General features: G+C 43.5%; 1 protein-coding gene across 13 annotated transcripts in view; it reads left to right on the top strand.

Annotated features, from left to right (window-relative positions):
• The window catches only part of UPF3A (UPF3A regulator of nonsense mediated mRNA decay), a 50,182-nt gene that overhangs the window by 15,568 nt on the left and 7,404 nt on the right, over window positions 1-27,210 (top strand). For 3 of the 13 annotated variants that reach the window (XM_041731006.1, XM_041731007.1, XM_041731005.1), the window contains exons 8-10: window positions 4,097-4,254; window positions 6,287-6,581; window positions 8,160-8,308. In XM_041731006.1, coding sequence (XP_041586940.1) covers window positions 4,097-4,254; window positions 6,287-6,581; window positions 8,160-8,308 — 602 coding nt within the window. Of the gene's footprint in view, window positions 1-4,096; window positions 4,255-6,286; window positions 6,582-8,159; window positions 8,309-9,733; window positions 15,644-15,672; window positions 17,304-19,959; window positions 21,168-23,658; window positions 23,741-27,210 lie in introns of those variants that run through there. The other 10 variants (XM_041731004.1, XM_041731002.1, XM_041731003.1 and 7 more) reach the window with 9 other exon arrangements.

Genomic DNA, 27,210 nt, shown 5'->3' with positions numbered 1-27,210 from the left:
GAAAGAGAAAAAACAAAAGTAAAGTGGAAAAAGAAAAACAAGAGAAGAAAGGAAAAAAAAGAAAGAGAAAAAAGTGGACCTTCTCTCCCACCATTGGGAGATGGTGGTGGTGAAGAAGTTGTAGTGGAGAGAGAATATAGTCCACCTAAGGGGTCCTAGAGGGTGATCCTCTTGGTTCTGAGTGTATTAAGTTCTGTATGTTAGAGGATGCTCAGTCCCAAATTTATATAAACCAGCGATACTTGTAGAAAGCCCCAACATTGACCACCAAAACATAAACAAGATAAAAGAAGGGGGCAGAATGAGAATGAAGAGAGAATATACTCTCACAGAATGAACCAGCATGGTATTCCACTTGGTTCTGGGTGCATGCTGGTCATGTTTTAGAAGGTATTAACTTCCGCCATTGTAGAACAAACTGAGGCAGAGAAAAAACACAAAAGCCCATATCTCATATATCTCCCAAAATTAAATTGAGTATGTTGAAGAGAATTCAGAAGTGGAAAATATATCTAGGACCTGTAATTGTAGAAATATGAAAGTCAGAAAGGAAGAAACCTAAAAATGAAGAGGTGGTAGAATATTGTAGTTAAGGATCCCTGGGTGGCGCAGCGGTTTAGCGCCTGCCTTTGGCCCAGGGTGCGATCCTGTTGACCCGGGATCGAATCCCACATCGGGCTCCTGGTGCATGAAGCCTGCTTCTCCCTCTGCCTGTGTCTCTGCCTCTCTCTCTCTCTCTCTCTGTGACTATCATAAATAAATTAAAAAAAAAAATATTGTAGTTAAGGTGGGAAAAGAGAAAAAATACTGGAAATTCTTAGTCTGATATAAAAACGAGTTGTACTGGAAAAAGGGGGGGAAGGGAGGGTACCCTCTAGTTCTATATACTGTAAATCCCTCAACTTCCCCTGGAGCTTTCCAGTGCTGCTTGGTCAAGAGCTTGCTCTTCCCCTGTCCTTACAAGCTGCTCTTCTGGTTGAGGGGCTGCTGTGCTGATTCTCAGGTGTGTGCACCTGGGGGAGCTGCCCTGCCCCCTGCTGATGCTGGGCTCAGTGGGAGCTGTTTATCCTGTGAGGCCCCCGTTCCCTGGCCTGCCCCCACAGGCACAAGGTGACACAAGGAGGAACAACACCACTGGTGGGGGCCAGGTCTCCAGCTCTGGAGTCAACTCCCTCAATAACCACCTGCAGCTCCCAGTCTGCACTGGCCCAGGTGTTCCTGGGGCAGAGTGGGTGCTGTTGTGCACAACTTGGGGGCATCCGGTTGCAGGAGAGTCCTCACTGTCCTGTGCCCTCCCTACCTGCCTCTGCCAGTCCCAGGGGGAGTGCAGGATTGGGGTCTGTGTCTCCCGTGCCCTGGAATCTGGGCCCTGTGCTGCTGGAATCGGGTTCCCCGGGGCGTGGCTCCCGAAGGCACCAGGGCACAAGACCCCTCAGCCTGGAGCCCCACCCGACCCACTGGCTTCTCCCGAGGCCCTGCCGGGTGCGCGCTCCAGCCCTTTATTAAGATCGGCTGTGGTGTGTGGTGAGCGCTCCCCCAGGCGCCCCTCCTCTCCTAGTGAAGCCAGGGATCTTTTTTTTTTTTTTAATAATAAATTTATTTTTTATTGGCGTTCAATTTGCCAACATACAGAATAACACCCAGTGCTCATCCCGTCAAGTGCCCCCTTCAGTGCCCATCACCCATTTCCCCCCACCCCCCGCCCTCCTCCCCTTCCACCACCCCTAGTTTGTTTCCCAGAGTCAGGAGTCTTTATGTTCTGTCTCCCTTTCTGATATTTCCCACACACTTCTTCTCCCTTCCCTTATATTCCCTTTCACTATTATTTATATTCCCCAAATGAAAGAGAACATACACTGTCCTTCTCCGATTGACTTCACTCAGCATAATACCGTCCAGTTCCATCCACGTTGAAGCAAATGGTGGGTATTTGTAGTTTCTAATGGCTGAGGAATATTCCATTGTGTACATAGACCACAGCTTCTTTATCCATTCATCTTTCGATGGACACCGAGGCTCCTTCCACAGTGTGGCTACTGTGGACATTGCTGCTAGAAACATCGGGGTGCAGGTGTCTCGGCGTTTCTTTGCATCTGTATCTTTGGGGTAAATCCCCAATAGTTGAAGCCAGGAATCTGAAGGCTTCACTGCACTCTTGTGGTTCTGCCCCATTTCCCTGCTAAGCGCCTTTCAGTTCGGGAAGAATCCGGCACGGGTTTTTTTTTTTTTTTTTTTAATTATTTATGATAGTCACAGAGAGAGAGAGAGAGCAGAGACACAGGCAGAGGGAGAAGCAGGCTCCATGCCCCGGGAGCCCGACGTGGGATTCGATCCTAGGTCTCCAGGATCGTGCCCTGGGCCAAAGGCAGGCGCCAAACTGCTGCGCCACCCAGGGATCCCCCCAGCATGGGTTTTTAAAGTTCCTGCTCCTCTAGGGCTGGGCTTTCCTGTCCTGGAGGCTCTTGCCGAGGGCCTTAGCCCGGCTCCTCTCAGGGTCCCTCCCCTGCTTGATTCCTTTTATTACTTTTTTTCTGACTTCTTGTTAGAAGCAAAAACCCTTCTCTCTGCAGCATTCTAGCTGCTCTGTCTTTAAATCTCAGGTTGAATTCATAGGGGTTCAGGATGATTTGAAAGTTACCTAGTTAAGTTGGTGGGGCCAGGTGAGGTGAGGACCCTGCTCCTCTGCCATCTGCCCCCCTCCTCTGAGGATTCTTAAGTTGGAGTAGGAAGTTACAAATAAAATTCCTGAATATACAGATTATAGGCAATAGATTATATTAACGAAGTTGTGTTATCTTTTTTCACAAAGCTTATTAAAAACAAATGCCGGCTGGAGGGAAGCATAGAAGATCTGCAACTGCTTTGACCTCCTATGCTGGGCTCCTCTTCCTTCTCCTCTTCCTCCTCTTCTTTCTCCCTTCTCCATTCCCCTTCTTCTCTCCTCACTCTCTCTCCTCCTCCCTTTGCCAGTCTGATTTACATCAGGCCTCTGCTTGCTTCCCTCCACAGGGAGCTTTCTCCCAAGACTTAGGGCTTCTCAGAAGTGTTTCCTCATTATCTGGTCTCCATTCATGTCTTACCTCCATGGAGAGGCCCTTGAACTCCTTGAGAAGCCATCCCCTCTCACACCACACCTCTCTGTCCTTTTTTCCGTTTATTAGATGTTTGTAGCATTCATGACTCCTAAGGTTATCTGGTCCACTCTTTCTGTGTATACCTTTCTTCCCCTCCCTCCAGGGCCACCATTCTACTGCTGTAGAATGTCCTGTGAATTCCTATAATGGTGACTTTTCTCTTACTCACAACTGTATTCCTAGCACCAAATATAGGGTCTTTTTCTCCGGTTCCCAGCACATAGCTCATAAAATCCTTGTAATCTCTGGGGTGATGAGTGTCTTCTATATGCCAGTGAGATGACAGGTGACTAAAGCCCTGGGTAGCTTCAGGCATCTGAAATGGGGACAGTTTTGTCCAATCTGACATTAATTCCAGCTAGCTAGTGTCAAACTGAATGGAATTGTAGGACACCCAGTCTGTGTTGGAGGGTTGGAGAAGTGGTATTGGAAAAGACACCACACATTTGGTTTCAGAAACAAGTAAAACAATTCATAGGTATAGAAGATTATTTGTTGGAGAGATGGGTGGAAACAAACTATTATACCTATGGTTTGCTTTTATTACCAGCGTATATGAACCATTTTAATTAAAATATATGTCAGTAGGGATGCCTGGGTGGCTCAGTTAAGCCTCTGCTTTCAGCTCAGGTTATGATCAGGGTTCTGGGATTGAGCCCCACATCGGGCTTCCTGGTCAGTGGGGAGTCTGCTTCTTGCTCTCCCCTGCCTCTCTCCCTGATGTGTTCTCTTGCTCTTTCTCTCTCTCTCTCTCTCTCTCAAATAAATAAAACTTAAAAAAAAAAAAAAGTCAATAGATATCTGAAAGGAAATGTTTACATTCACAGATCCCACAGGCAGATTAAGAGCATATAAAGTGACATAGTACACACCTGTGATGAGAAGCAGCTTTTCGTCCTTGGCTTTAACATTTTACCTGTTTCATTCTTAAATGATATTTTACTGACATTATAATTTCTTAGCTTCTTAAGAAACCAGAAAAGGGGCAGGAACCAACTGAGAAGCCAAAGGAAAGAGGAGAGGAAGTGGATGTAGGAGATGGGAAGCAGGAGATGAGTCTTAGCTATGCTGTCCTGAAGCCCATGCCCTTGGAGAGCTCGCTGGAGAAGCCCAGGAAAAAGTAAGCCCAAGTTTTTGTTGCTTTGTTTGACCACATTAAAGATCTAAGACTGTGGCTGAGTCAGAAACACATGTCCTTTTTCAGTACAAGTGCTTGTATTTCATACTGCTTGTGGAATTCAGGGATTTTACCAGGATATGCTTGTCCATGTCTTTATTCCTCCTTGGTCATGCTAGGAACTTGGTAAACTCATTTCGTCAGCAGCCTCAAGTCTGTCTTCAAAGGAGGGACATGTCCTGCTGGTTCCTTAGCTGTGCCTGTCCTGGCCTCTTCCTTCGGATTCCTGTTCTCCCCGTTTAGGTCTTCAGGATCTCCTTCCCAGTCTCCTGTCCAAGTGCTAGGCTTCCTTTGTTGGCATTAGTGTCCTTGTGGCCCTTCCATAGAATTTGTCCAGCCGCTCTGGATTCTACTGTTCCACCAGCCCTGCCTGCCTCAGGCTAGAGGTCCTTGGTCATGGACTCCTCTGCCCACTTGTGACATGCTGCTCATGAAAGGAGCTTGAGCAGGGCTTCTGTGGGAATGGGACAGACACAGTCTCTGCATGGGGGCCAGAGAGGCCCTTCAGAATCTTGTCAGGTGGGAGTACCTCCCTCCTGTCCGCAAGCCTCATTGCGGTTTGGTCACCTCCCCATAACCAATGGGGGGCCATGTGTGTCTAGGCTTCTTGTTCCCCTGGCCCAGGGCTCCTACCTGTGCACGGCATCAGGACACCCTTGGGGCTTCCTGGAGCCCAGGGCTGCTTTGCTTCTGAGGTGTCTGAAAATAAAGTTATGTTTGCAGGCAAGACAGCAGGGTCATAGGATTAAGCTGCCGTTTGCCCAGAAAACCAACAATCTAAATAACTTCTTACAGTCTTTATTACATACAGAGTTGTGATTAAAAAAAAATTTCCCCTCTTTTTGGGGGTTCTGATTTACTGGTTTGTTTATAAAATTAATTTATACATGATTATGAAATCTCTGATAGCACTGTTTCTGTTGGAGGTATTTCTATTATTGCTTATGATATAGCAGTGCTTTTTGTCATGTTTCTGGTGTGAATTCACACTTTGCTTATAGATCTTTTTCTCCCCACCAATCCTGTTGCTTCTGTTTTGTGGGGAAGACACAGACAATGTGTGAGGACTTTTACCAGTGTGTGGGCTTTTTTTCCCTTTTACCTGTGGATTGTGGAGGGAAAGACTTTAAGAACCAAGGGAGCTAAGCAGCCACTAATTTATATAGTATGCATTTATCAGTTTGATATATGTATAAAAATCAGTAAATTTCAATTAATTTTAGCTTCTCTTGAGGCAGAAACCAAGCCATCAGTGTCAGCTCTGTGTCATGATGGAGGTGGACCTGGGCCACTTTCCTAGTCAGATGAGCACTTTGGTCTCCTGTACTTTATCTGTAAAGGGGACTTATATTTACTTTGGGAGGTTCCCTGAGAATTAGAAAACTAAATATATTTGCCTATTACTTATGGCATTCATATTTTTTTATAATAAATTTATTATTATTATTTTTTATTTTTTTATTTTTATAAATTTATTTTTTATTGGTGTTCAGTTTGCCAACATACAGAATAACACCCAGTGCTCATCCTGTCTGGCATTCATATTTAACATTAGGTAGTGTCGTTACTATTGTTGATTCATCTTTCAGTAATTTTGTCTTAAGATTATTTATTTATTTATTTATTTATTTATTCATTCATTCATGACAGACTCACAGAGAGAGAGAGAGAGAGGCAGAGACACAGGCAGAGGGAGAAGCAGGCTGCATGCAGGGAGCCCGATGTAGGACTCGATCCCGGGTCTCCAGGATCACACCCCGGGCTGAAGGCAGTGCTAAATCTCTGGGCCACCAGGGCTGCCCAGCAATTTTGTCTTAAATGCCTGTTTTGTGCCCATTACGTGCACACCTGCTGACGTGCTGATGAGCAGACTTAGGTATTCCCTGCCTCTTCTAGAACTTGCAGTCTGAATGGGAAGACAGGTAATGGACAAGCAGTATACCTAAGGTTCCTGAGAATTTGTATTGAATCACAGGTCACAGAATGATAGTGACAAAGAGCAAAGAGAGATGGAGAGAAGACTTCAAGCAAAGGAGCCTGAGACACAAAGATGCCACATGGATGGCAGCATGCACAGAGTGCACTGTGAGTTTAACAGGTTTGCAAGGAGAAATGAAGAAGAGCCGAGATGGGGGAAAGGAGTACCCCCAGACCGAGGGAAGAAGGGGAACCAGGACAGTAGCATCCCTGTGGAGGCAGCAGAGTGGCCTGGGAGAGAACACAAGAGTGAAGGTGGCCTAGCATCCAGCATGGAGTGCCCCGGAAACAAGGTCTCCTCTTTGTTTGGGATAATCTTTCATTCATCAATCCTAAAAGTATAAGCTACATGTCTGCATGCTTACACCTGCTTTGCTAAACAGAAGTTCTTTTATTTAGCCAAAAGCGAAAAATCTATAGTAGGCTCACATACTCTGTCATGGGACGTCCACCCCCACTGGGTATTGTGCTCATAGGGAGTGCACCACCCTGAGAGTTTGCTTTTCATGACACTTTGTGGAGCTTTCCCTTACGTTGTTAATAATGTACTGATTATTAGTAGATAGTGGCTCATAAATACTCACGAGTTAAGTCTGTGCAGTTGACACAGGATTGGAATTACCCACTTAGACCAACAAATGGCTTTTTTCCCCCAAGAGTTTGAGGTTAATTTTTATTCAGATTACATTGTTGCAGAGAAGCACTGTTAACTGGGTCCCCTCCCTTCCAGGGCCCAGCCCCACAGTGCCAGTCAGTCCCCTATACAGCCCAGCCAACCAGTGACTAAAGGGACTGAGCCTGCCCGAGCTGTAGGCCATGCCTCCCACCCTGTCCCAGCCTCAGCAGGCACACTGTCCTCTGCATGATTTTGTCATTTCAGGGATGCTATATAAGTGGAGATACACAGTGTGTGACCTGAGATTGGCTTTCTCACTCAGCGTAATTCCCTTCAGATCTACCCAAGGTGTTGTTGGTATCAGTGATGTTGATTTGTAAAATGTTTCCAGCAAAGGCAAGGGCAGAGCTATAGGCAAGAAGGGAGCCTTCTTATCTGTACCCTTGCCTAATCACGTCTGTATCACTCAAAAGGTTTATGTGGTTACCTTAACGTCAGGTAACCTACCTTAACAGCAGGGCCCGATGGGTCTTTTTGGTGGGGCTTGTTCACATAAACACTTAAGTTTCAGCTGTCTGTTTATATAGCAGCACTGAGTGATCTGTGTTTGCACAGGTTTAGATGTTGGGACTCCTCTCACTTAACTGTGATGCTCTGTTGGTAATAAGGTGCCTTGTGCATAGTGGCTCATTTCTTAGGAGGCCTTGCGAGTTACACGGTCCTTTCACCATCTCTGCACACCCATGTTGCCTTGGTGAAAAGCAGGACTCTACATGTCAGCCTCAGGCAGGAGGTGACATGGAAACCCTGCACATCTGTGTGCACAGGGATTCAGATCCATGAGGCCTGCCTTGCCCTTTCCTACTCTCTCTATTGGTTGGGCTTTTTTTTCCTTAGTGGAAGGCGCTGAGGTGTGCTTGTAAGTCTCCACCTCTCCACCTGGGAGGAGAATACCATGATTCTCCTGGCCCCAGGGGTGTTCTGGGCTTGAGCAAGAACATTTTCCCAGACTCTAATTTTACCTGACTTCGAGTTATTTTAAGTATTAACTGTCGTCATGGCTTTTTTTTTTTTTTTTTTGTCTTTAAAATGCCTGGTTTTTGAGATAGTGCGGTGAAAAAAAGGCAGATTTTTTTTAGCTGTAAGACTGATTGCTTTAGATGATTAGGATCATCAGACCCTGGAAATAGAGATGTTTTGCTCCCTCCTGTGTTGCCAACCTTTGGAAGAGTAACCCCTCCCTCTGTCCTAGCAGGATTTGCCGGCCTTGCAGCTGTACCAACCAGAAGCTCACATCCGAGCACAAGAAAGTGGTGGGGGAATCTCTGTTGAGGGCTGTGATGGGAGCAGGGGCGAGGCTGAAGATTTGGCACTGGCTGGTTCCCAGAAGAGTGAAGAGGCAGGGTGAGTCAGCATGCACATTTGACGGGGACATCCCATTCAGTGTTCTGTGGGTTAGAGAGGGCATTCCAGAAATGTATCAATCAGTGTCAAGTATAACCTGCAAGGTGAATTTACTCTTTATAAAGAAATCAGAAACTAGAAATATACATCTAGAAACCATTCTTAAGAAAAAAGCGCTTTTAAAAAATTGAAAAGTTGTCATAGATGTTACTGTTTCTAGTACAAACTAGTATATACTGTTTAGCCAAAACAGAACAAATAATATCCTTTGGAAAGTAGAAATGTATGATTAAAACAGGGAAGAAATTAGTATTGTACCAGTGTGGACTCTGAAGCACTTTGAAACATGTAGGAATAACATGTACTTTGAATTCTGCCCATTTATAAGTAAGTGATCTGTCAGGATCCGGATCGCATGTGTGTGAGCTGTACTTTATAAAAGGGAAGGGAGCAGCTCTTAGGCCTTTGTAACCTGGTGATCCAGCCCCTCATGCCAACTGTGTGCCGTAGCCCTGAAGCCAGGAACCTTACCCCTGGGTAAAGGGGGTAATACTTTAAGTATTGCCCCTATAACAATTTGGCTGGTATTTTCACAGTCTAATGATGGATGTGCTGCTCACGGTTATAACCACTTATGTAAAGGCTGCTGAGATAGCATAAGGGCATTATTTGGGTACAGAGATAACTTAGGTACAGCATCTGGCGTTTTCCTTTTTGCAGACTGAGACAGTTTTATTTTGAAAGAACATAATGGAGTTTTCTGCAATTAAGTATTCGCAGTATTTTCTAATGTTAGTGAAATTTTTAAACAATGTATTTTTGGCACTATGCTTTAGAACACTAATTTTAGTTGCTATGGATTTGAAGTCCAGTTGTACTTTTCCTACATCAAATTTTACATAATAAAATATTTTCAAAATGTAGCTTTAATTACCTGAGTATTTTGTTGATTATTCCTTAATAAATATGAAATGTTTATCAAAAAATGGAGAATTACTCGTTTATCATTAAAGACGTTTGACTGTGGGACATACAGTCCGTCCCTTGGCATTGCTATGCTTTTGCTCTTGACTCTGGAGCTCCAAGAATTTGGTGGAGGAGGAGTAAGAAGGACTTGCTGTGATTTAATGAGGTCCATGTGACCCAGCATGGCCAGCTGTGGTGGAAAAGGGGTAGGTAGTAACTATTGTAGACTTTGCCAGCTCTCTGGTCTCTGTTACAGCTTGTAAACTCTGCCAGTAAGCAATAATGAATGGGCAGGGGTGTGTTTCAATAACATTTTATTTATAAAAATAGGCAGCAAGCCATATTTGGCCTATGGATCATAGTTTGTTGACCTCAACTTAGAGTATGGATCAGGCTGGATCTCCTGATGAGTGAGCCACTGTATTCTCACTATTTGTTTGGGCTTTGATCTGGAAACAGGAGTGCAGCTCAAAATGGACTGAAGACTGGAACATAAGACACGGAACCATAAAATTCCCAGAAGGAACTCCTTGTCACCATTCTTGGTGATAATTTTTTGTATTTGACATGAAAAGCAAAGGCAATAAGAGTAAAACTAAACAAATGGAACTACATTGAACTAAAAAGCTTCACGTGAAAGGAACTCATTTGTAAAATGAAAACACAACCCATGGAGAGAGAAAATATCTCCACACAACACACCTAGTAAGTGTAAATATCCTAACCCAAAATATATGAGGAACTCATACAACTCAATAGCAGAAAACCAAATTACCCAATTTAAAAAGGGGGCAAAAGTCCCAAATAGACATTTTTCCACAGAAAACATCCCAGATAGCCGACAGGTACAGGAGAAGATGCTCAACACCACTACTCATCAGAGAAAAACAAATCAAAACCTCAAGGAGATATCACCTCACACCTGTCAGAGTGGCTAAAACCAGAAAGACAAGAGAGCAAGGCTTGGCAATGATGTGAAGGAAGGGGAACTCTTGTGCACTGTTGGTGGGAATGCCGATTGGTAGAACCACTATAGTATGCCATTATGGAAGTTCATCAAGAAATTAGAAATAGAGCTACCTTACTATTTACCTGTTCCACTGTGGGCATAGGTCCAAAGGGAGCAGAATCACTATCTTGAAGAGATAGCTGTTCACATGTTTTTCACTGTTATTCACAGTAGCCAAGGATGGAAACAACCTTAGTGTCCACTATGGATGGGTGGATAAAGGAAATGGAACATTATGCGGCCTCATAGAAGGAAGCCCTGCCATTTTCAGCAACATGGGTAAACTTTGGAGGCCGTTGTGCTAAATGAAGTAAACCAGACAGAAAAAAGACAAATACTGCATGTATCACTTATATGGACAGTGTAAAAAAAAGTCAAACTACTAGAAACAGAGTAAAATGATGGCCACCAGGACTAGAGTATGAGGGAAATACGGAAACGTTAGTGAAAGTCCTAGGTTATTCAGTTAGAAGAGTAAGGTCGAGGATCTTATGTACACATGATGATTGTAGGTGATAACACTGTATTGTAAATTGAAATTTGCTTAAGAGAGAATTTTCTCATGCAAAAAAAGTAAATATGTGAGGTGATACTCAGTGTGAATCCTTTCATAATGTATACATTTTACAGATCAATATGTTGTGTACTTTAAATACATTATAAATTTGTCAGTTATACCTCAGTAGAGCTGGAAAATAAGTAAAAATTAGTTACATGCTCTGAAAGTTTCCTGAGATGTGTCCCCAGGGCTTCCCAGAAGTCACTTTGAGATTACTGATTTGAAACAATAACACAGGGATCCCTGGGTGGCCCGGCAGTTTAAGCGCCTGCTTTCATCCTGGAGACCTGGGATCGAGTCCCACGTCGGGCTCCTTGCGTGGAGCCTGCTTCTCCCTCTGCCTGTGTCTCTGCCTCTCTCTCTCTCTCTCTCTGTCTCTCATGAATAAATAAATAAAATCTTTAAAAAAATAAACAATAACACATTTGGATAATGAGTTACTTTGGTATAAAACATTTCCATATTTACTTCCCAGTTTTGGCTTAGACTCACTTTAGAATTGGTTGGGCAGGACATACATGATGTCCCTGTAAGTTTAGATATCTGGCACCTGTTGCTGGCAAAGTCAAGTTGCCTTAATATTTGTAGAATTTTTATTACTAATAACCCTAAGAAAAGGTTTCTGAGTTTATCACCTGTCTAAGAAATGGTAGAAATGTTAAGAAAGAATATTCTTCACACGCATGGGAGTTGGACTGCAGTGCTCAGCGTGACCGAGGGGTGGCGTGGGGCTGGCCACCTGTTGGTTTGCCTTCTAATTGGCTTTGCAAAACTTTCTTTTTCCTATTGTTTCTCATTTTAGATGCCAGTCTGGTTTTATTCAGCTACCTAATAATTTTAATAATTTAAATGTGAACATAGCAAAGCAGAACATTAGCTATCAGTATTTTAATGGATCTTAGTCTTGTTAGTAAATTATAAACACTAGCTGACTGAGGTAATTCCTCAAATCTGACATGAAATAGGCACCTTGAAGAATCTCATATCTTTGGAAACAGGTTTTCACTTGCTTGATAATAGTCCTCACCAAGTCATCGTCTCCCACTTCCTGAGTCAAATGACAGTGAGACCCTTGGAGGAAAGTGAGGCAGCTCATGAGGCGGTATGTTCTCTGTACAGAGTGCAAGGCCATGGCCGGGTGGCCCTTCTGGCCACCATCTTTCTGCATATGTAGAGGACCCTAGATGGTGAAGGTTGTGAGCTTTTTCACATCACACCCTGAGGAAGGATCTTTTATTTTCACATCTATCATGAACTCTCATTTGTGTCTGTCTTCTCAACTCTGATGAAAAGAGATAAGTATCAGGTATCTACTTCAGGTAGATTTGTTTTCTGTTCTTCCTGTCTAAAATTAAGGACATGTCAGAGATTAAAGTGGAAAATTAAGTAGGTATTTGACCTATTTGATCTGTGTTAATAGCAAAAAAGAGAAAAATAAGAGAGAATAAGTTTATTTTCAGAATAGTATTCAGAGTCAAGAGGGTTTTTTTTTTTTTTTTTAAAGCAAATTAGCCCACTTAAATCCACCTGGTAATTCCTCAGTGCAGTCCCAACTATAGCAAGATCTAAGGGGATAGTAATTGTTATATGAAAATTCAGTTTTAAATTTTTATTTTAAAACTTTTGTCATTTCAATGAAGTTTAGAAAAATGCTGTCTGCTCTGTGTGAGCTTCTGTTGGCTGCATTTTGGTGGAGAGCTAACAGCTTCTTGTAAGTGCTCCTCCTTATCTTTGTATCAGAAGCATGTTTATCATACAATGTTTTAAATTTCTCCCCAAATTCTTTACTGTGACAAGTCTAAAAGAAAAATAAGTACATTAGTTACTCTGTATCACAAAAGCAATAAAAGATGACCTGGCAGACTTAAACACAAGCAGTCTCTCTCATAGAGGAATGGCATTTTTCAATGATAATAGCATTTTTAGTAGAAGAAATTATTGTCTTCGTAGAAATGTCAAGGTGCCAAACCGAGAGATGTGTGCCTACATATAATTACCCAGTCACACACACCATGTAGCCATTTCCTACATCACTGGGACCATACTTTTCTGAACCAAAAAGTGGAACAACTGATTTGACTAAGGTTTCTTCTGCCACTCTGGGGTGTGAGGGACAGTCTAGGAGATGTTTGGGTGCCAAACTGCTGGCATTTCTTGGATGTCTTAACAGATGGTAGAAACCATGATATTCAGACTCAAGCCTTGTTAGGGACTGAACTCCCAAACTCCTTCACATGTTGAAGCCCTAACCCCCCACTGTGTGGCCTATATCTGGAACGAAGAAGTAGTCAGTGTTTATGGGGTCATGAGGATGGTGCCCTGATCTGATAGAATTAGCATTATTGTAAGAGGAGACACCAAAAGGTGCCCACCTGCAAGCCAGGAAGGCCTTATCAGGGACCAGAACAAGTGGCACTATGATCTTGGACTTTAAACCTCTAGAACTGTGAGAAATAAGTATGTGTGTCTGAAGCTGCCCATCTGTAGTATTTTGTTAACAGTGGCTGGAGCTGACTGAGACAGGCCTGTTTCAGGGAACCTGAGGACTGAGAGGGTGCAGAATATCAGGAAGGAACCCAGTGGTGGTTCCCCTCTCCTGCATCATTCCAATAAGATTTGGTCATTCCTATGTTACAAAGAAAATTCTTCGGGCAAAATTACCATATTGAGACATAAAATGGAAATATCCTCACACCCAGCATGTGAACTCCTAACTAATACTACATCCTACAGACAGACTCGCACAAGTACAGACAGGAAGCATGCCAGCTGTCCCTATTCCCTGTCCTAACCAGAGAAATGGAGACTGCCCACTGTTCAGCAGCAGTGGCTGGCTGGCAGAAAACTGACACTGAAATGTCCACAGTGTGTTAAAAATTTAGAAGTGCAAGATTTGCTTTAAGTAGTTTATAGACACATAGGATATTTGTGCTAGAAAATGTCTGCAAAGATGTGTACCACTGTAGAAGTATATGGTCAGTTAATCTACAACAAAGGAAGCAAGAATACATGATGGAGAAAAGATAGTCTCCCCAATGAATGGTGCTGGGTTCTGGATAGCTGTAGGCAGAAGAATGAAACCAGGTCATTTTCTTACACCACACTTAGAAATAAACTCCAAACAGATTAAAGACCTAAATGTGAGACCTGAAACCATAAAACTCCTAAAGGAAAACATAGGCAGCAATCTCGTGGTCATCAGCCTTAGCAACATATCTGTGGATATATCTCAGGCAAAGGAAACAAAAGCAAAAATAAACTCTTGGGACTACACCAAAATGAAAAACTTCTGCACAGCAAAAGAAACTACCAAGAAAACAAAAAGGCAACCTACAGAACAGGAGAAAATATTTGCAAATGACATAAATGACATATCTGATAAAGGGTTAATATCCAAGATATATAAAGATTATATAAATCAATTCTGGAAGAACAATCTGATTAATAAGTGGTCAGAAGACCTGAAGAGACATTTCCCCAAAGACACAGATGGTCAAAAGACACATGAAAAGATGCAGAACATCTCTAATCAGTGAAATGCAAATTAAAACCACAATGAGAAATCACTTCATCCTGTTCAGAATGGCTAGTATCAAAAAGACAAGAGATAACAAGTGTTGGAGAGGATATGGAGAAGAGGGAACCCTTGTTCACCGTTGGTGGGAGTGTTAATTGGTGTAGCCACTATGGAAAATGGTACAGAAGTTACTGAAAATATTAAAAATGGAAATCCCACATGATTCAGTAATTCTACTGCTGTTTATTTTCCCAAGGAAAATCGAAACACTAATTTGAAAAAATGCATGCGTGTTTTTTGTAGCATTATTTATAATAGTAGAGATACAGAAGCAGCCCAATGTCCGTCCATGAATGGACGTGGTATGTATATAAATGGAATATTAGTCACAAAAATGAATGAGATCTTGTTATTTGTGAAAACATGGATGGAAAAAGCAATACAAATTATTTCACTTTTATATAGAATCTAAAAAAATAAAACAAATGAAACAGACTCCTAAGTAAGAGAACAAACCAGTGGTTGCCAGAGGAGAGGGGGGGATGGGGGGATGGGCAAAATGGGTGAAAGGGATTAAGAGGTACAAACACAAAAATACTCAATCTTTTAGGAAAAATACAGGACATATACTACAATTTAATAGCAATTGGAGGTAGGATTAAGATGATTTTTAGTTGTTTTCTGATTTTTAAATAATAACTGTGTACAAAAATAGATTTTCATTGCTTCTCATTCCAAATGGGTTCAAAACTTGTTACCAAATATATACAAATGCTTGAAATAATACATGTGAAATGAGGAATTTGAAAACATTCTTTCCCCAGGGGTCTTTGCTAATCTGCCAAGTTTCTCATTGAAGGACACTAGTGAAACCAGCATTTAGGAGCTTCCATACAGTTTCTTTTTCTGTTTCTAGTATTTGCTTAAGTTCAACTAGAAGCTATAATAGTACTATTTTTAACATTTTCCTTAAATATGTGTGTTAATACCCTTTACTTTGACTTGCAGCATGATGAATTTCCTTTTGCAAGAATAGGTTTGTCTACAACACTTACTGACCTTATGTTTTACAATGACCACCTTATCATTCTCTCAGATGTGCCACTGTTTTGCCTCTTGAGCAGTAACCTAACCAGTTTCTTAGGCTGTAAGTAAAACCTATTTTGTCATTGCCCAAATCCAGGGTTTGTCATCACATGAAGTTAGGGTTTTCTAAATCATGCTCCTTCTCTTTGGAATTCTGTATAATATTTACCAGTATAAAAATACATCTATTTATTTTTTAAGGCCTTACCTTTTGGAATTTTTTGCAGGTTTCAACAGCTGCCCAGTGTCATCCAAATCAAAAAAAGAGAAGATCTGTAGGACTATGTTGTCAGGCATGTGAACTAACAAATCAAATTTTCCCCGACACAGATTCAAAGAAGAATCCTCCTTGAGGAATAGGATTCTTTCCCAAGCACTTTCCACACCTGACCTAAATATCAGCGAGAGAACAAGACAGCCATGGGCAGAGACAGGACAGGTTATGACAGGCCAACTCAATCCCACCCACTCTCTAAAGAAGTCACTTGATTTTAAAAGTACCTGTGCTTCTTCACAAAGGGAATAAAGCCATATTCCCACTGAAAAGATGGTCCTCATTAAGAAATAACAACTGCTTCAGTGAAATGATGGAATCTCACCATTACGTTCCTCACATTTCGTCTGACAACAGCTCTTTGAAGAGGCAATTTCATCACTCTAGGATGTCCATTCATTTACTCATTCATCACATTTGCAGTGAATGCCTCTGTGGGAGGCGGCACTTTTGTAGGCATCAAGCCTGCAGCAGTGAGCAAAGACCAGCCTCTTGACTTTTTGGGGCTCATACCCTTCACAAAAGGAGGAGAAATACCTAAAAGGGAGGGTCTTCCTCATGTCCTCTGAGTCATAAATGGCAGAACTGAGTCCTCTAGATCAGGAATCCTTAACCTGAAATCCACATTGTTTTGAAATCCACACTGTTTTGACGCTGCTGTTCTTGTGGCCATCCACGGGCTCCCTAATTAACCTCACCATATTATGAATAAGAAGATAAAATATTTTTTTTCCTCTGGTCTGGTCTATATTAAGCTTTTGTCAGACCCTCAAAGGAACAACTTTTAAAAAGTTAAAAGTCTCCTACATTAGGCTGTCTGTAATCCAGTGCTAAATGGTTTCCACAGGCCTCTTGCCATAAACATAACATGGAGCAATTGAGCATTCTAGGCAAAAGCTGTCACCTAAAGTCACAGACACTTCACTGCCAAGTAGGCCTATGATCCCTCTTGCCTGCTTTCTTCTGACCAGAGCCCCTAGCATCCTGCCCCTGTCTGATCTGTGCTGCCCCCAGATGCAACCAGTCTGCTCTGGACCTGTGTGGGGCAGCTGTCCCTGGTCGGGTGGTGGGTTCATGGCCTCTGTGAGTGCAGCGAGCTCATCTCCTGTGGACTCCTGGGTGAGAGGGGGTATCCTTGTTTAAGCTGAGTGACTGTGTCCATTACTTGCAGTCAAATCTGATCCTGACTGACAGGTTTTGTTTTGTTTTAATGTATATGAAAGCTTTCACCCTGAGGAAATCCACTGCCTGCCCAACAGTGCGGTACCCCACCCCCAGCAGCTCCTGGGGGACTTACTTGAAATAAGCATTCCCAAGTGCTGCCTAAGAACTTCTGATAATTTTGGGCCCAGCTCTCATCCTCCATGTGGTTCTGAAGCCTCCAGAGACCCTCTTCATCCCACCATGTTTTCTGTAAGAACCAGAGGCCACACCAGTGCGCAGCCATGACCTCCATTTACAAATGGATGCAAAGAAACAACCCAAAGGCCTGAGGTTGTAATGTGATAAAGCTATGGTTCCTCTTGCAACTCTCGCTAATTAAACAAATATTTAGGGGCGCCTTGGTGGTTCGGGCAGTTAAGTGTCCAACTCTTGATTTTGGCTCAGGTCATGATCTCAGGGTCCTGGGATTGAACCCCACACTGGGCTCTGCTCTCAGTGAAGAGTCTACTTGTCCTTCTCCTTTTGCCTCTCTTTCTGCTTGTGCATGCAGTTGCTCTCTCCCAAATTAAAAAAAAAAAAAAACAAAAACAAAAAACAGACAAGAGAAATACGAAGTCCTCCAAATTTTTCCTGGAACTTAAGCATTTCCATTTTATACACATTTCCATAATCCTCTTATGCTGCTTCTAAGAGGTGAATTACAAGTTCTGCCCTCTAGGAATAAGGGACAGGGCTGCATCTTCTCCCACAGCACAGACACAACCCTTCACCTGCCATGGGCAGCCCCACAGCCTACACCCCTCTACTTCATTGCTTCAGTGAAGATACACTGGTGTGGGTGTCTATGTCGTACCAGGGACAGATGCTGTGTGCTCAGGTTACAAAGCACAAGAGTTTTGCTGACAGTGAGCTCTCTGTTTGCCAGGGAAATCCACATAAGTAGATGAAGAGACAATTATGGTTCACTGACATAAGGGCTGAAGTAAGGGCTGAAGTGTACACAGGAAATACAGGTATTTCCTGACTTTTTAAAGTCATCTTCCCAGGGACACTGATCTATTTGGGAGTAATAAAATTTGGGATCCCTTGCCCCTGACAACAGGAAGCCGAAGCTCAACACCCCATGACCCTGGTTTGGGAATGATGCAGAGGTGAGGCACAATGTGGAGCCACTGAAGGCAGCAGCATGTGGTGGCACTGGTGATAATGGCACCCAGTGGCAGGGCCCGGTGCAGCTTCCTGCACTCCACCCTGTCCATTGGTTCTGAGCCTCATCTCATTCTCCAGGCTTCACGTTCATTCTCTGAGCTACTTATGATCCTTCCAATAATTTCCCTTTTCTGCTTACGTCAGCTAGGATCAATTATCTGTTACTTAAAACTAAGAACTCCACAGGAAAACAGATAAATAGGGAGGGAGTTAGAGGCAACAGTAACAAGGAAATCTGGGGGAAGAAGTTACACTGGCTTGAGTACAAGTACCATTAGTATCCAGGAATAAGAATCTGGCAGCCTGTATCCTATGGTGGTAATCATCTGTGGTCACCTAGAATCAACTATCCACTGGTTCAGGTTTGTGGAAATCACATTGCTACCACCATGGAACAATGTAAAAGGCGAAAGGAGTGCAAGATATGGTATGGGGTGGCGATTTCTAGCAGCACTGAATTGGAATGTAAACCAAACAAAACCTCTAAATTCTTAAAACCTAGAAACTGGGAGTTGCTATGCAAGTCGTAAAATTGTTGTATGGTCACATGGTGAAAATAGCCACAAAATATGAAAGTTGGTTCAATAATATGGAAAGAGTGGCCTCTGTGCCAGAATATAGGTATTTAGGAGTCTTTGACAGACTGGCAACACACCAGGCTGTCCCAACACCCACACCCCACTGATGCTCTCATGCCCTTCCCTCCCCAGGGAAGCAGATTCTCTCAGGCTCCTCCCAACCCACCAATGTTATCAGACCTGAAATACAGGTCGATGCTGGGAAGACTCGGCTTCCACAAAAGAACACAGTCCTTTACCTGTCAGCAAAGATGAAGGGAAAAAATGGAGGAATGGGTTCTGAGTGTAGGAGTCTAGAGAATAAAATAGGCTGATTTTATGAATAATGTATTGGTTTAAACAAAGAGGAGGTTCTACTTGTTGATACAGCTGGTTGGTAGGAGCCTATATTCAGTAGTGGCCAAATGAGGTTGAAATATCCAAAATTCTTATCACACTTGAAGTGAGCTCTGGATTGGGCTGGGAAACAGCCCCAGGAGGTGGCCACATCCTAGTCTTTGGGGCCTGTGAAGGTTACCCTATATGGGGAGGTAAAGGGTTTTGTAGACATGATTAAATTCATTAAATTCAGGGTCTGACATGGGGAGATTCTCCTGGGATGTGCAGGTAAGGGAAACAGGGAAGGGTTTCACCCCCAGTGAAAAAAATGAATAAATTCTCATGAGTAAATAAAATTTCATATTTTGTGTTCAGAAGAGAAGGTGACATGCAGACACCATCACAAGCCATGGAAGCCTGCGGCCCCCACGAGCTGGAGGAGGCCAAAAACAGATGGTTCCCCAGGGTCTCCTGTGGGAGCAAACCTTGCCGACACTGTGGCCTCCGTAATTGTAACAAGAGTAAATTTCTGTGCTTTTAAGCCACCAAACTTGTGGTCATTTGTCACAGCAGCCATAGGAAACTACTGTAGGCACCCTGGGTTTAATGGGAAAGGAGGACCCAGGAGTTTCGTGGCAAAGCTGAGAGAAGCTGACTGTAGCAGGCAGAAGGGCCAGGTGGCAATCAGAATGGCCTTCCTCCGGAGGACTCTGGGGGTGACTGATTACCAAGTGCCTGGGGCAGGAAAGGGTAAACTGCCTGCTAGATTCCTGCCTGCTTGGCATAATCAAACCCTACATCAGGTCCTGTAAATATAGGCCTGATTTGAGCAGCGCTAAGAGATACCTGGCCCTTCAACCAGTTTCTAGACTAGAATGGTTTCACAGACCAGAGATCCTCAGCTGTCCAGGTAGATAGCTACACTCAAGGAACCCTGTGAGAACAAATCTATTTTGTGACTTTTTCTGTAGGCATTTACTGCAGGTTGGCAAAGACCCACAAGCTCGACAGTTGGCAAGACTGCGCGTTTGTCAGGGTATGGAACCTGCAAGACTCCAGCTCACTGACGCTCTGTGCGCAACTGTGGAGTTGACAGTCTCAAGTAGAGGACACAGGGGACCAGCATGGGTGTCAGCAGTGCGGGGTGGTTTAGGGATGGCACTGCTGTGACCCTGAGTCATCTGAGATGACCCATGCTTTGGGACCATCCAAGCTTTCCTGGGTGCTCCTTTCTGTGTCCAGCACCTGCATGCTGCCTCCACTGCCGTCTGCTTGTGCCCTTGTATCCTACTAATGTGCCTCTCCCCTACATCCCTACTTGTTGGAGGGTACAGCATCTCCAGCCCCATGCAGGCCTTCTGACCCCACAAGGCTCCCAGGCTCCACCCTCACCTCAGGCTGTGAGCCAGCTGCTCTAGAACAGTCTTCTCAGTGCCCTGACTGCCTGGGCCTCCCTGAGAAACTCACTCTTCATTTGAGAACAACTTAGTGTTCACTCAGCCTATTACCACTCTCTGCCTTTGAATACCACAGAAGCTGGCTGCTATATTCATTTCCTATCCCCGAACCTAGAGCTGGTTCTGACACACAGTGGGCACTTTCAAAGGAGTGAACAAATCCATGCATCCTTCATTGGTTCCACTCTGGGACCCTCCTAGGGTAGAGCAAGAAATGTCTGACCGAGCCCCCAGACAGGAGGTCACGTGACTGCATCACAGTTCTGCTGGGGGCTGGTGCAAACCCACAGCTTGTAGGAGTTCAGCCAAGTGGGGCAGCCCCTGGGCTCCCTCACACCCACCAGCCAGGCCTCTAGAGCCAGGAATACGGGCTTTCTTTAAAGAGTGAGGAAAGAGCAGCCATGGGAGCCTGAGACAACTGGAAATGCTGCAGGCACCGCAGAGTGTTCCCCCGCCACTGCTACCACACTTGCCCTGCTGCTACTTGTTCAGCTGGAAATCTGCGTGGATGTTCCTCACCTCTCTTGGGAGAGTTGTTCTAGGTGGAGAGAAAACTGTCTGTGACTTCCAGATAAGCTGTCCAGAGAAGCAGACACATGCATTCTGGCACAGTAGTTTCCCACTGTGGGGGCCCATCACTGGTAGTCTGCTACAGCACCTGAATTGACAACATCCCTCTGTGAATTAAAAACAGCAGCATATTCACAAGCTGGTTGAAGCTGGTAAGGATCTATTTCACTACTCTCTCCAGTTTTATGAATGTTTAAAAATTTTAGTAATAAAGTGTTTAAAAATTCATCTCAGATGGGGATTTTTTCCCACTTGGTTCATATGTTGACAGATTAATTGAATGAATTCTTTGTACTGATACAATAAGATGATGCTGGACAGTTCTATACCAGTGTTTCATTTTCATTGTTCTAATTGCTGAGATCATGTTGATGTAGTAGGGACCAGAGGGGTCTTGTAATAGAAATACTACCTAATTCTTTAAGTTTCTTTCAAATTATAGGCCAAGTGTTCAACTTATCTATAATCAAATATTACTTGTAAGGGTTTTATCATTTGATAACTCTTTCAATCTTACTGAAAACAAAGACCCTTTTTTTTTTTTTAATTTATGATAGTCACAGAGAGAGAGAGAGAGAGAGAGAGAGAGAGAGGCAGAGACACAGGCAGAGGGAGAAGCAGGCTCCATGCACCGGGAGCCCGACGTGGGATTCGATCCCGGGTTTCCAGGATCGCGCCCTGGGCCAAAGGCAGGCGCCAAACCACTGCGCCACCCAGGGATCCCAAGACCCAACTTTTAAAAGGGTTTGCTATTCAGTTGGACTCATTCATCTTCTGTCTCTGGGAAGCAGACACAAAAGGCTCGCAACTCATTGTCATGAAGAGGTAGGCCAGGGCACCTGGGTGGCTCAGTGATTGAGCATCTGCCTTTGGCTCAGGTCATGGTCCCAGGGTCCCAGGACCGAGTCCCACATCGGGCTCCCCACAGGGACCCTGCTTCTCTCTCTGCCTGTGTCTCTCATGAATAAATAAAATCTTAACAAAAAGAAAAAAAGAAGAGGTAGGCCATAAAATCTTAATCTTTCACTATTACTTGCCCCACCAGTGGTCAAAATTCTCATTAGCACGATTCAATCAGAGCATGAGGTAACAATGACATCCAGTATTTATGAATTACATTCAGTGTGCCAGTAACTTTACTAAGTGCTGTCTTACTCCACAAAAACCTTATGAGGTAAGTCCTACAAGTAAGCCCCATTTTGCACATGAGGATAATAGCTTGTTCAAATTCACATTCAGGCATGCACACACATACACACTCAACAAGGGAGGCGGGTACAAATGTGGGTTTGACTTCACAGCCCAAGCTCTCAACCACTGTGCTCATCATCCCCAGTAGGAAAGTAGGTGTGTGCTCATCAAGCATTAAAGTTGTAATGTCCAAGAAGGTGGGTCCTTAGCTTTGCCGGTGCCTCACCTCACTTTTGGTGATGGCCAGGTGGTGGAAGTCCTTGCATGGAGAGGGAGCCTGTCTTCTAGTCTTATACAGATCATAGGGTAGGAGAGAGGAGGTCATGAGCTCCTTCTGGAGTTCCACAACCACAAATAGTATGCATGGCCAGGGTGGTTTCTGTGCTCACCACTCTTGCTTTTTTTCTCACCACCTTTTTTTCTCACAGCATCCTGTTCCAAGCAAAGTGCTCTCTGCCCCCAGCTTCACAGGAGCAAACAAGACTGTATGGAAAAGGGTAGACTTTCCATTGTCACTTACATTCCATAAAGGAACTCGGCTGGCCAGCATCACGTTCCTGGTAGCCTGTGCATGTTTGTGGAAAGGCCATTCACTCATGTAATCAGCCAGTGTGTACTGAGTGCCTACAATGTGCTGGGCACTCTGGAGCCAGGAGACCATGTTAGTTCCCACCTGCCACCCTCTGCTGGCTGTGAACCTTCGGTGGTCATTCAGCAGAACCAACTCTGCCTGGCAGAAGAGAAAAGCCCCCTTTCCACCAGCAGAAGGCACTAGCCTTCTGGGGGCCTGGGCTGCTCCCCTCATTTGTGCTGACAAATAAATGAAACATTAAAAAAACCCCAAATAAATGCATTAGTCTCCTAAGTAATGTAGAAAACAAATTTTGGAGTTAAAAGCCAAGTTATGAATACTAGTTTTATAGTAGTCATTTTTTCCTTTATATGTGATAATCTTTTAAATCACTTAGCTAGGGATGCCTGGGTGGCTCACTGGTTGAGCATCTGCCTTTGGCTCAGGTCATGATCCTGGGGTCCTGGGATTGAGTTCCATGTCAGGCTTCCTGAAGGAAGCCTGCTTCTCCCTCTGCCTCTGTCTGCTTCTGTGTGTGTGTGTCTCATGAATAAATACAATCTTTTAAAAAAATCACTTAGCTAAGAAAAAAGTACAGTTACAAACCATAGTTACAATAATACTAGCTTTTATAATTGCCCATATATTTACCTTTATGAAGATATTCATTTCTCCATATTGGCTTTGAGGTAATGTCTAGTGTCTATTCATGTCCCCCTACAGGACTCCATTGAGCATTTACTGAGGGGGTACAACTGGAGGTCACAGAATCACTCAGCTTTTTATTCTGGAAATGTCTTGATTTCTCCCTCACTTTTGAAGGACAGTTTTGCCAGATATTGAATTCTTGGTTGACAGGGTTTTTTTTTTCTTCCTTTTAGCACTCTTAATGCATTGATCCAGTGTCTTCTGGCCTACAAATTTTGATAAGAAATCTGCACATATTCTCATGGAGGATCCCTTGTATGTGATAATTTTCTTCTCTGTTATTGCTTTCAAGATTTGTTCTTTGACTTTTAAATGTTTGATTATAATGTGTCTCAGGGTGGGTCTCTTGAGTTCATACTACTTGGAGTTTGTTGAACTTCTTGGATATTTATATTCATGTATTTCCTCAGGTTTGGAAAGTTTTCAGCCATTTTTTTTCTTCAGATATTCACTCCTCCCCTTTATCTCTTCCTTCTCTGGGATGCCCACAATGTGTATGTTGGTCTACTTGGTAATGTCCTACATGTCTCAGGTTCTGCTCACTATTCTTCAATCCTTTTTATTTCTGTTCCTCAATCTGGATAATTTCCATTGTCCTATCTTCAAATTCATGAATTCCTGTCTGCCTCTGAATCCCCCTGGTGAATTTTTCATTTAGTTGTGGTATTTTCAGCTCCAGAAGTTTTTAGGTTTTCAGTATCCTTGTTAGTATTTCCATTTTGTCCATACATCCTTTTCTTGACTTTCTCCACCTTTCTTTAGTCCTTTGAGCATCTTTAGGACCATTGTTTTAGAGTCTTTGTCTAGTATATCTGCCATTAAATCTTTCTCACAGATTCTGCTGAAATTTTTCCCTTTGAATGGGTCTTTGTCTTGTAATATTTTGTGAAACACTGGACATTTGAATCTAAAATGTGTAACTGTGGAAATCAGTCTCCTCCTTCCCCAGGTTTTGCTATTTTTTGTTGTTTTCATTTTATTATTGTAGGTTCTGTGCTGAGATCAGCCTGAGGTATAAACAATGTCTTATGTCTCTTCTGAGACTTTCCTTTGGCATTCATAGCCACTTTCTAATTTTCCCTGTACATGCAGCTGTTTTTTAATATCCTAATATCTGGCTTCCCAGAGGAAAAGCAAAACTGAGGCCGGGGTGGGGGTAGGGTAGTAGTGGTGGTGGTTGGGGGGGGGGGAGTCCTGCCCTTTAAATCTCCTAAAAGTCATTTCAGCTGGATGGAGAAGGGATTGCAACAATGAGGGAGATGCAACCAGAATGGCTGCTTGCCTCTTTGATCAAAATTAGGAATCAGCAAAGTGCAGATCCCCAACATTTGGAAGACAGGGTCCTTTTTACCCACCCTAGCTCCTGCAAGTTGTTCGCAAGATGCTCACATGGCCGAGGGTGGGGATGGGTGCCACTGTGTGAAGAGCTAACAGTTACTGTCCAAGCCTTCCCCTGCGAGTTGCAAGCTTTCGACTGATGTTCCAAGGCTACATCAGAGAGGTTCTCCAGTGCAACTGTTGTCTACCTGGGGAACAGATTCCTGGTGCTTCCTACTCTTATCTTCCCAGAATTCTCACTTCTTGACTGCCTTTGATTTGCTATTTTCCTAGGTAGAGGCTAGTGGCTTTCAGTTAGTCTCTTCCACTGTAATAGCTCTTACCCCACAGGCCAGGGAACCCATGTGGGGATGCTGCCAGTTATGGAACATAGCTACTATAATTATATACTTTCCAAGCTGGGGCAATAGCCACAGGACGGTTTATGGGCCCACAGAGCCAGCTGAGACAGCCCTGAGCTGACACTGTGGAAACCTGACCTGCATGAGCCCCTGCTTGGAATGGAGGGGCCACAGGGACACTTGGGGTCTCCTGAGATCACTCCAGTCCAGTCCATGTCCAGGTATCCCTGAGGGTCTATTTCCTCTCCTCAGCTCACAGTTGTCCTGCTCCAAAGCCATCAGTTGGGTGAAGGTTAGGAGAAAGGCTAACTATAAAGTTTTGGCAGTGTACTTGGGTCCTTGCTCAAGGGGACCAGGACTCCCCTGCATCCAAAGGGTTCTGGGTTTGTACACTAGCTCAAGTCTGGGAACTGACTGAAGGGCCAGGGTTCTCTGTTTTTGATTCAAATATGATTTTTGTTCACTTGACTTACAACTAACTCTTCCAATTATACAAATCAAGAATTTACTAGGCTTCTATGTATTTCAACTAGTCTTATTGGTCCATGGCAAGCATTTGCAAGAGATCAGCTAGTGATAGAAGCAAGTTAATTAACATTATGCTCAAGCCAACTAAGCCACTAATTGGTCAGGATCAAAAGTGTTGAAATGTATTTATTATTCTATCCCAACTTTTTTTCAGTTTTAGTCTGGAGAACTTGTAATGTAAACATAGCATACCTGCACTGAGTCAACAGTAAAAGAGGCCCAATTCATTTGTATAGGGTTTTCTCTTCTTTCTCCAATTCACTTAAAAATTTTTTAAAAAGATTTTATTTATTCATAAGAGATACACAGAGAGACATAGGCAGAAGACGCAGACTCCCTGCAAGGAGCCTGATGTGGGGACTTGATCCCAGAACCCCAGGATCATGACCTGAGCCAAAGGCAGATGCTCAACCACTAAGCCACCCAGATGCCCCATTCTTTCTTGTTCATAAAAAAGTTTGGGAAGAGTAGCCCTAGGTGGAGAGAATTGTGCTAAGCTTGCTTAGTGAGTAACAGTTGTATGTGTGTTTTTAAGACTTGTCTATTTGAATGCTGTATGTTGGCAAATTGAACTCAAAAAAAAAAAAAAAAAAAAAAAAGACTTGTCTATTTGAGACAGAGAGAGAGATTCAGCAGAGGGGAGGGGCACAGGGAGTGGGGGAAGCAGACTCCGACTTCTCCAGAGCAGGAAGCCCAATGCAGGACTTGATTCCAGGATCCTGAGATCATGACCTGAGCTGAAAGCTGAGGCTTAACCAGCTGAGCCACCCAGGCATCCCAGGGTGGCAGTTTAACAGGAAACAGGGAGCACTTTCTTGGGGGAAGAAAAAACAATGAGCAGAGTGGGGTTTGAAGGTTGCTTGAGTAAGGTCTGGTTTGTCAACAGATCTTAGTAACTGGACCTTAAATGTGCAACATAAAATCAGTCTTGTGGAGACCTTATTTCAGTGTGTAAAGGGTGAATGGGAATTGACACTGAGTTCCCACACTATAAGCAGTCTACTGTACTAATAGATTTACACAGTGATGAGGGCCTAGACCAGTAAGGTGGCAACAGATGTATTGCTGAAGAAACCTGTCTTGCAATAAGCCAAGCAGAGGAACCAAAACCCCAAATTTCAAGCCCAGGTCTGGTCCCAATTGTCAGGCCTCATGACTGTGGCAGTTTAAATGGCAAAGGAGATTTAGGATTGCTAATCAGCTGACTTTACAATAGGAAAATCATCTTAGATTATCTGGGTGGCCTAGTGTAAACACATGGAAGATGCTAGGTGCTAGGAAGGGCACCATGAGCCGATAGAAAATGCAAAGCAAAGGGAATGGATGCTCTTCTAGTGCCTCCCTGCTGACACCCTGGCTTTGGCCCAGTGAACTATAGAAATTTAAGAAAACAAATTTATGTTCTAAGCATCTGAATTTCATGTAACTTGTTGCTTGCTTAGATCCAACATGGTAAGCATCCTTCTATGTCTTCATCTAAGACAAAACTATAGAATCCACAACCAAGAATCCTTCTAT

The sequence above is a fragment of the Vulpes lagopus genome, chromosome 16 (genome assembly GCF_018345385.1).
Source record: "Vulpes lagopus strain Blue_001 chromosome 16, ASM1834538v1, whole genome shotgun sequence".
NCBI classification, from domain to species: domain Eukaryota; kingdom Metazoa; phylum Chordata; class Mammalia; order Carnivora; family Canidae; genus Vulpes; species Vulpes lagopus.
This window is presented reverse-complemented; position numbering and strand designations above follow the sequence as displayed.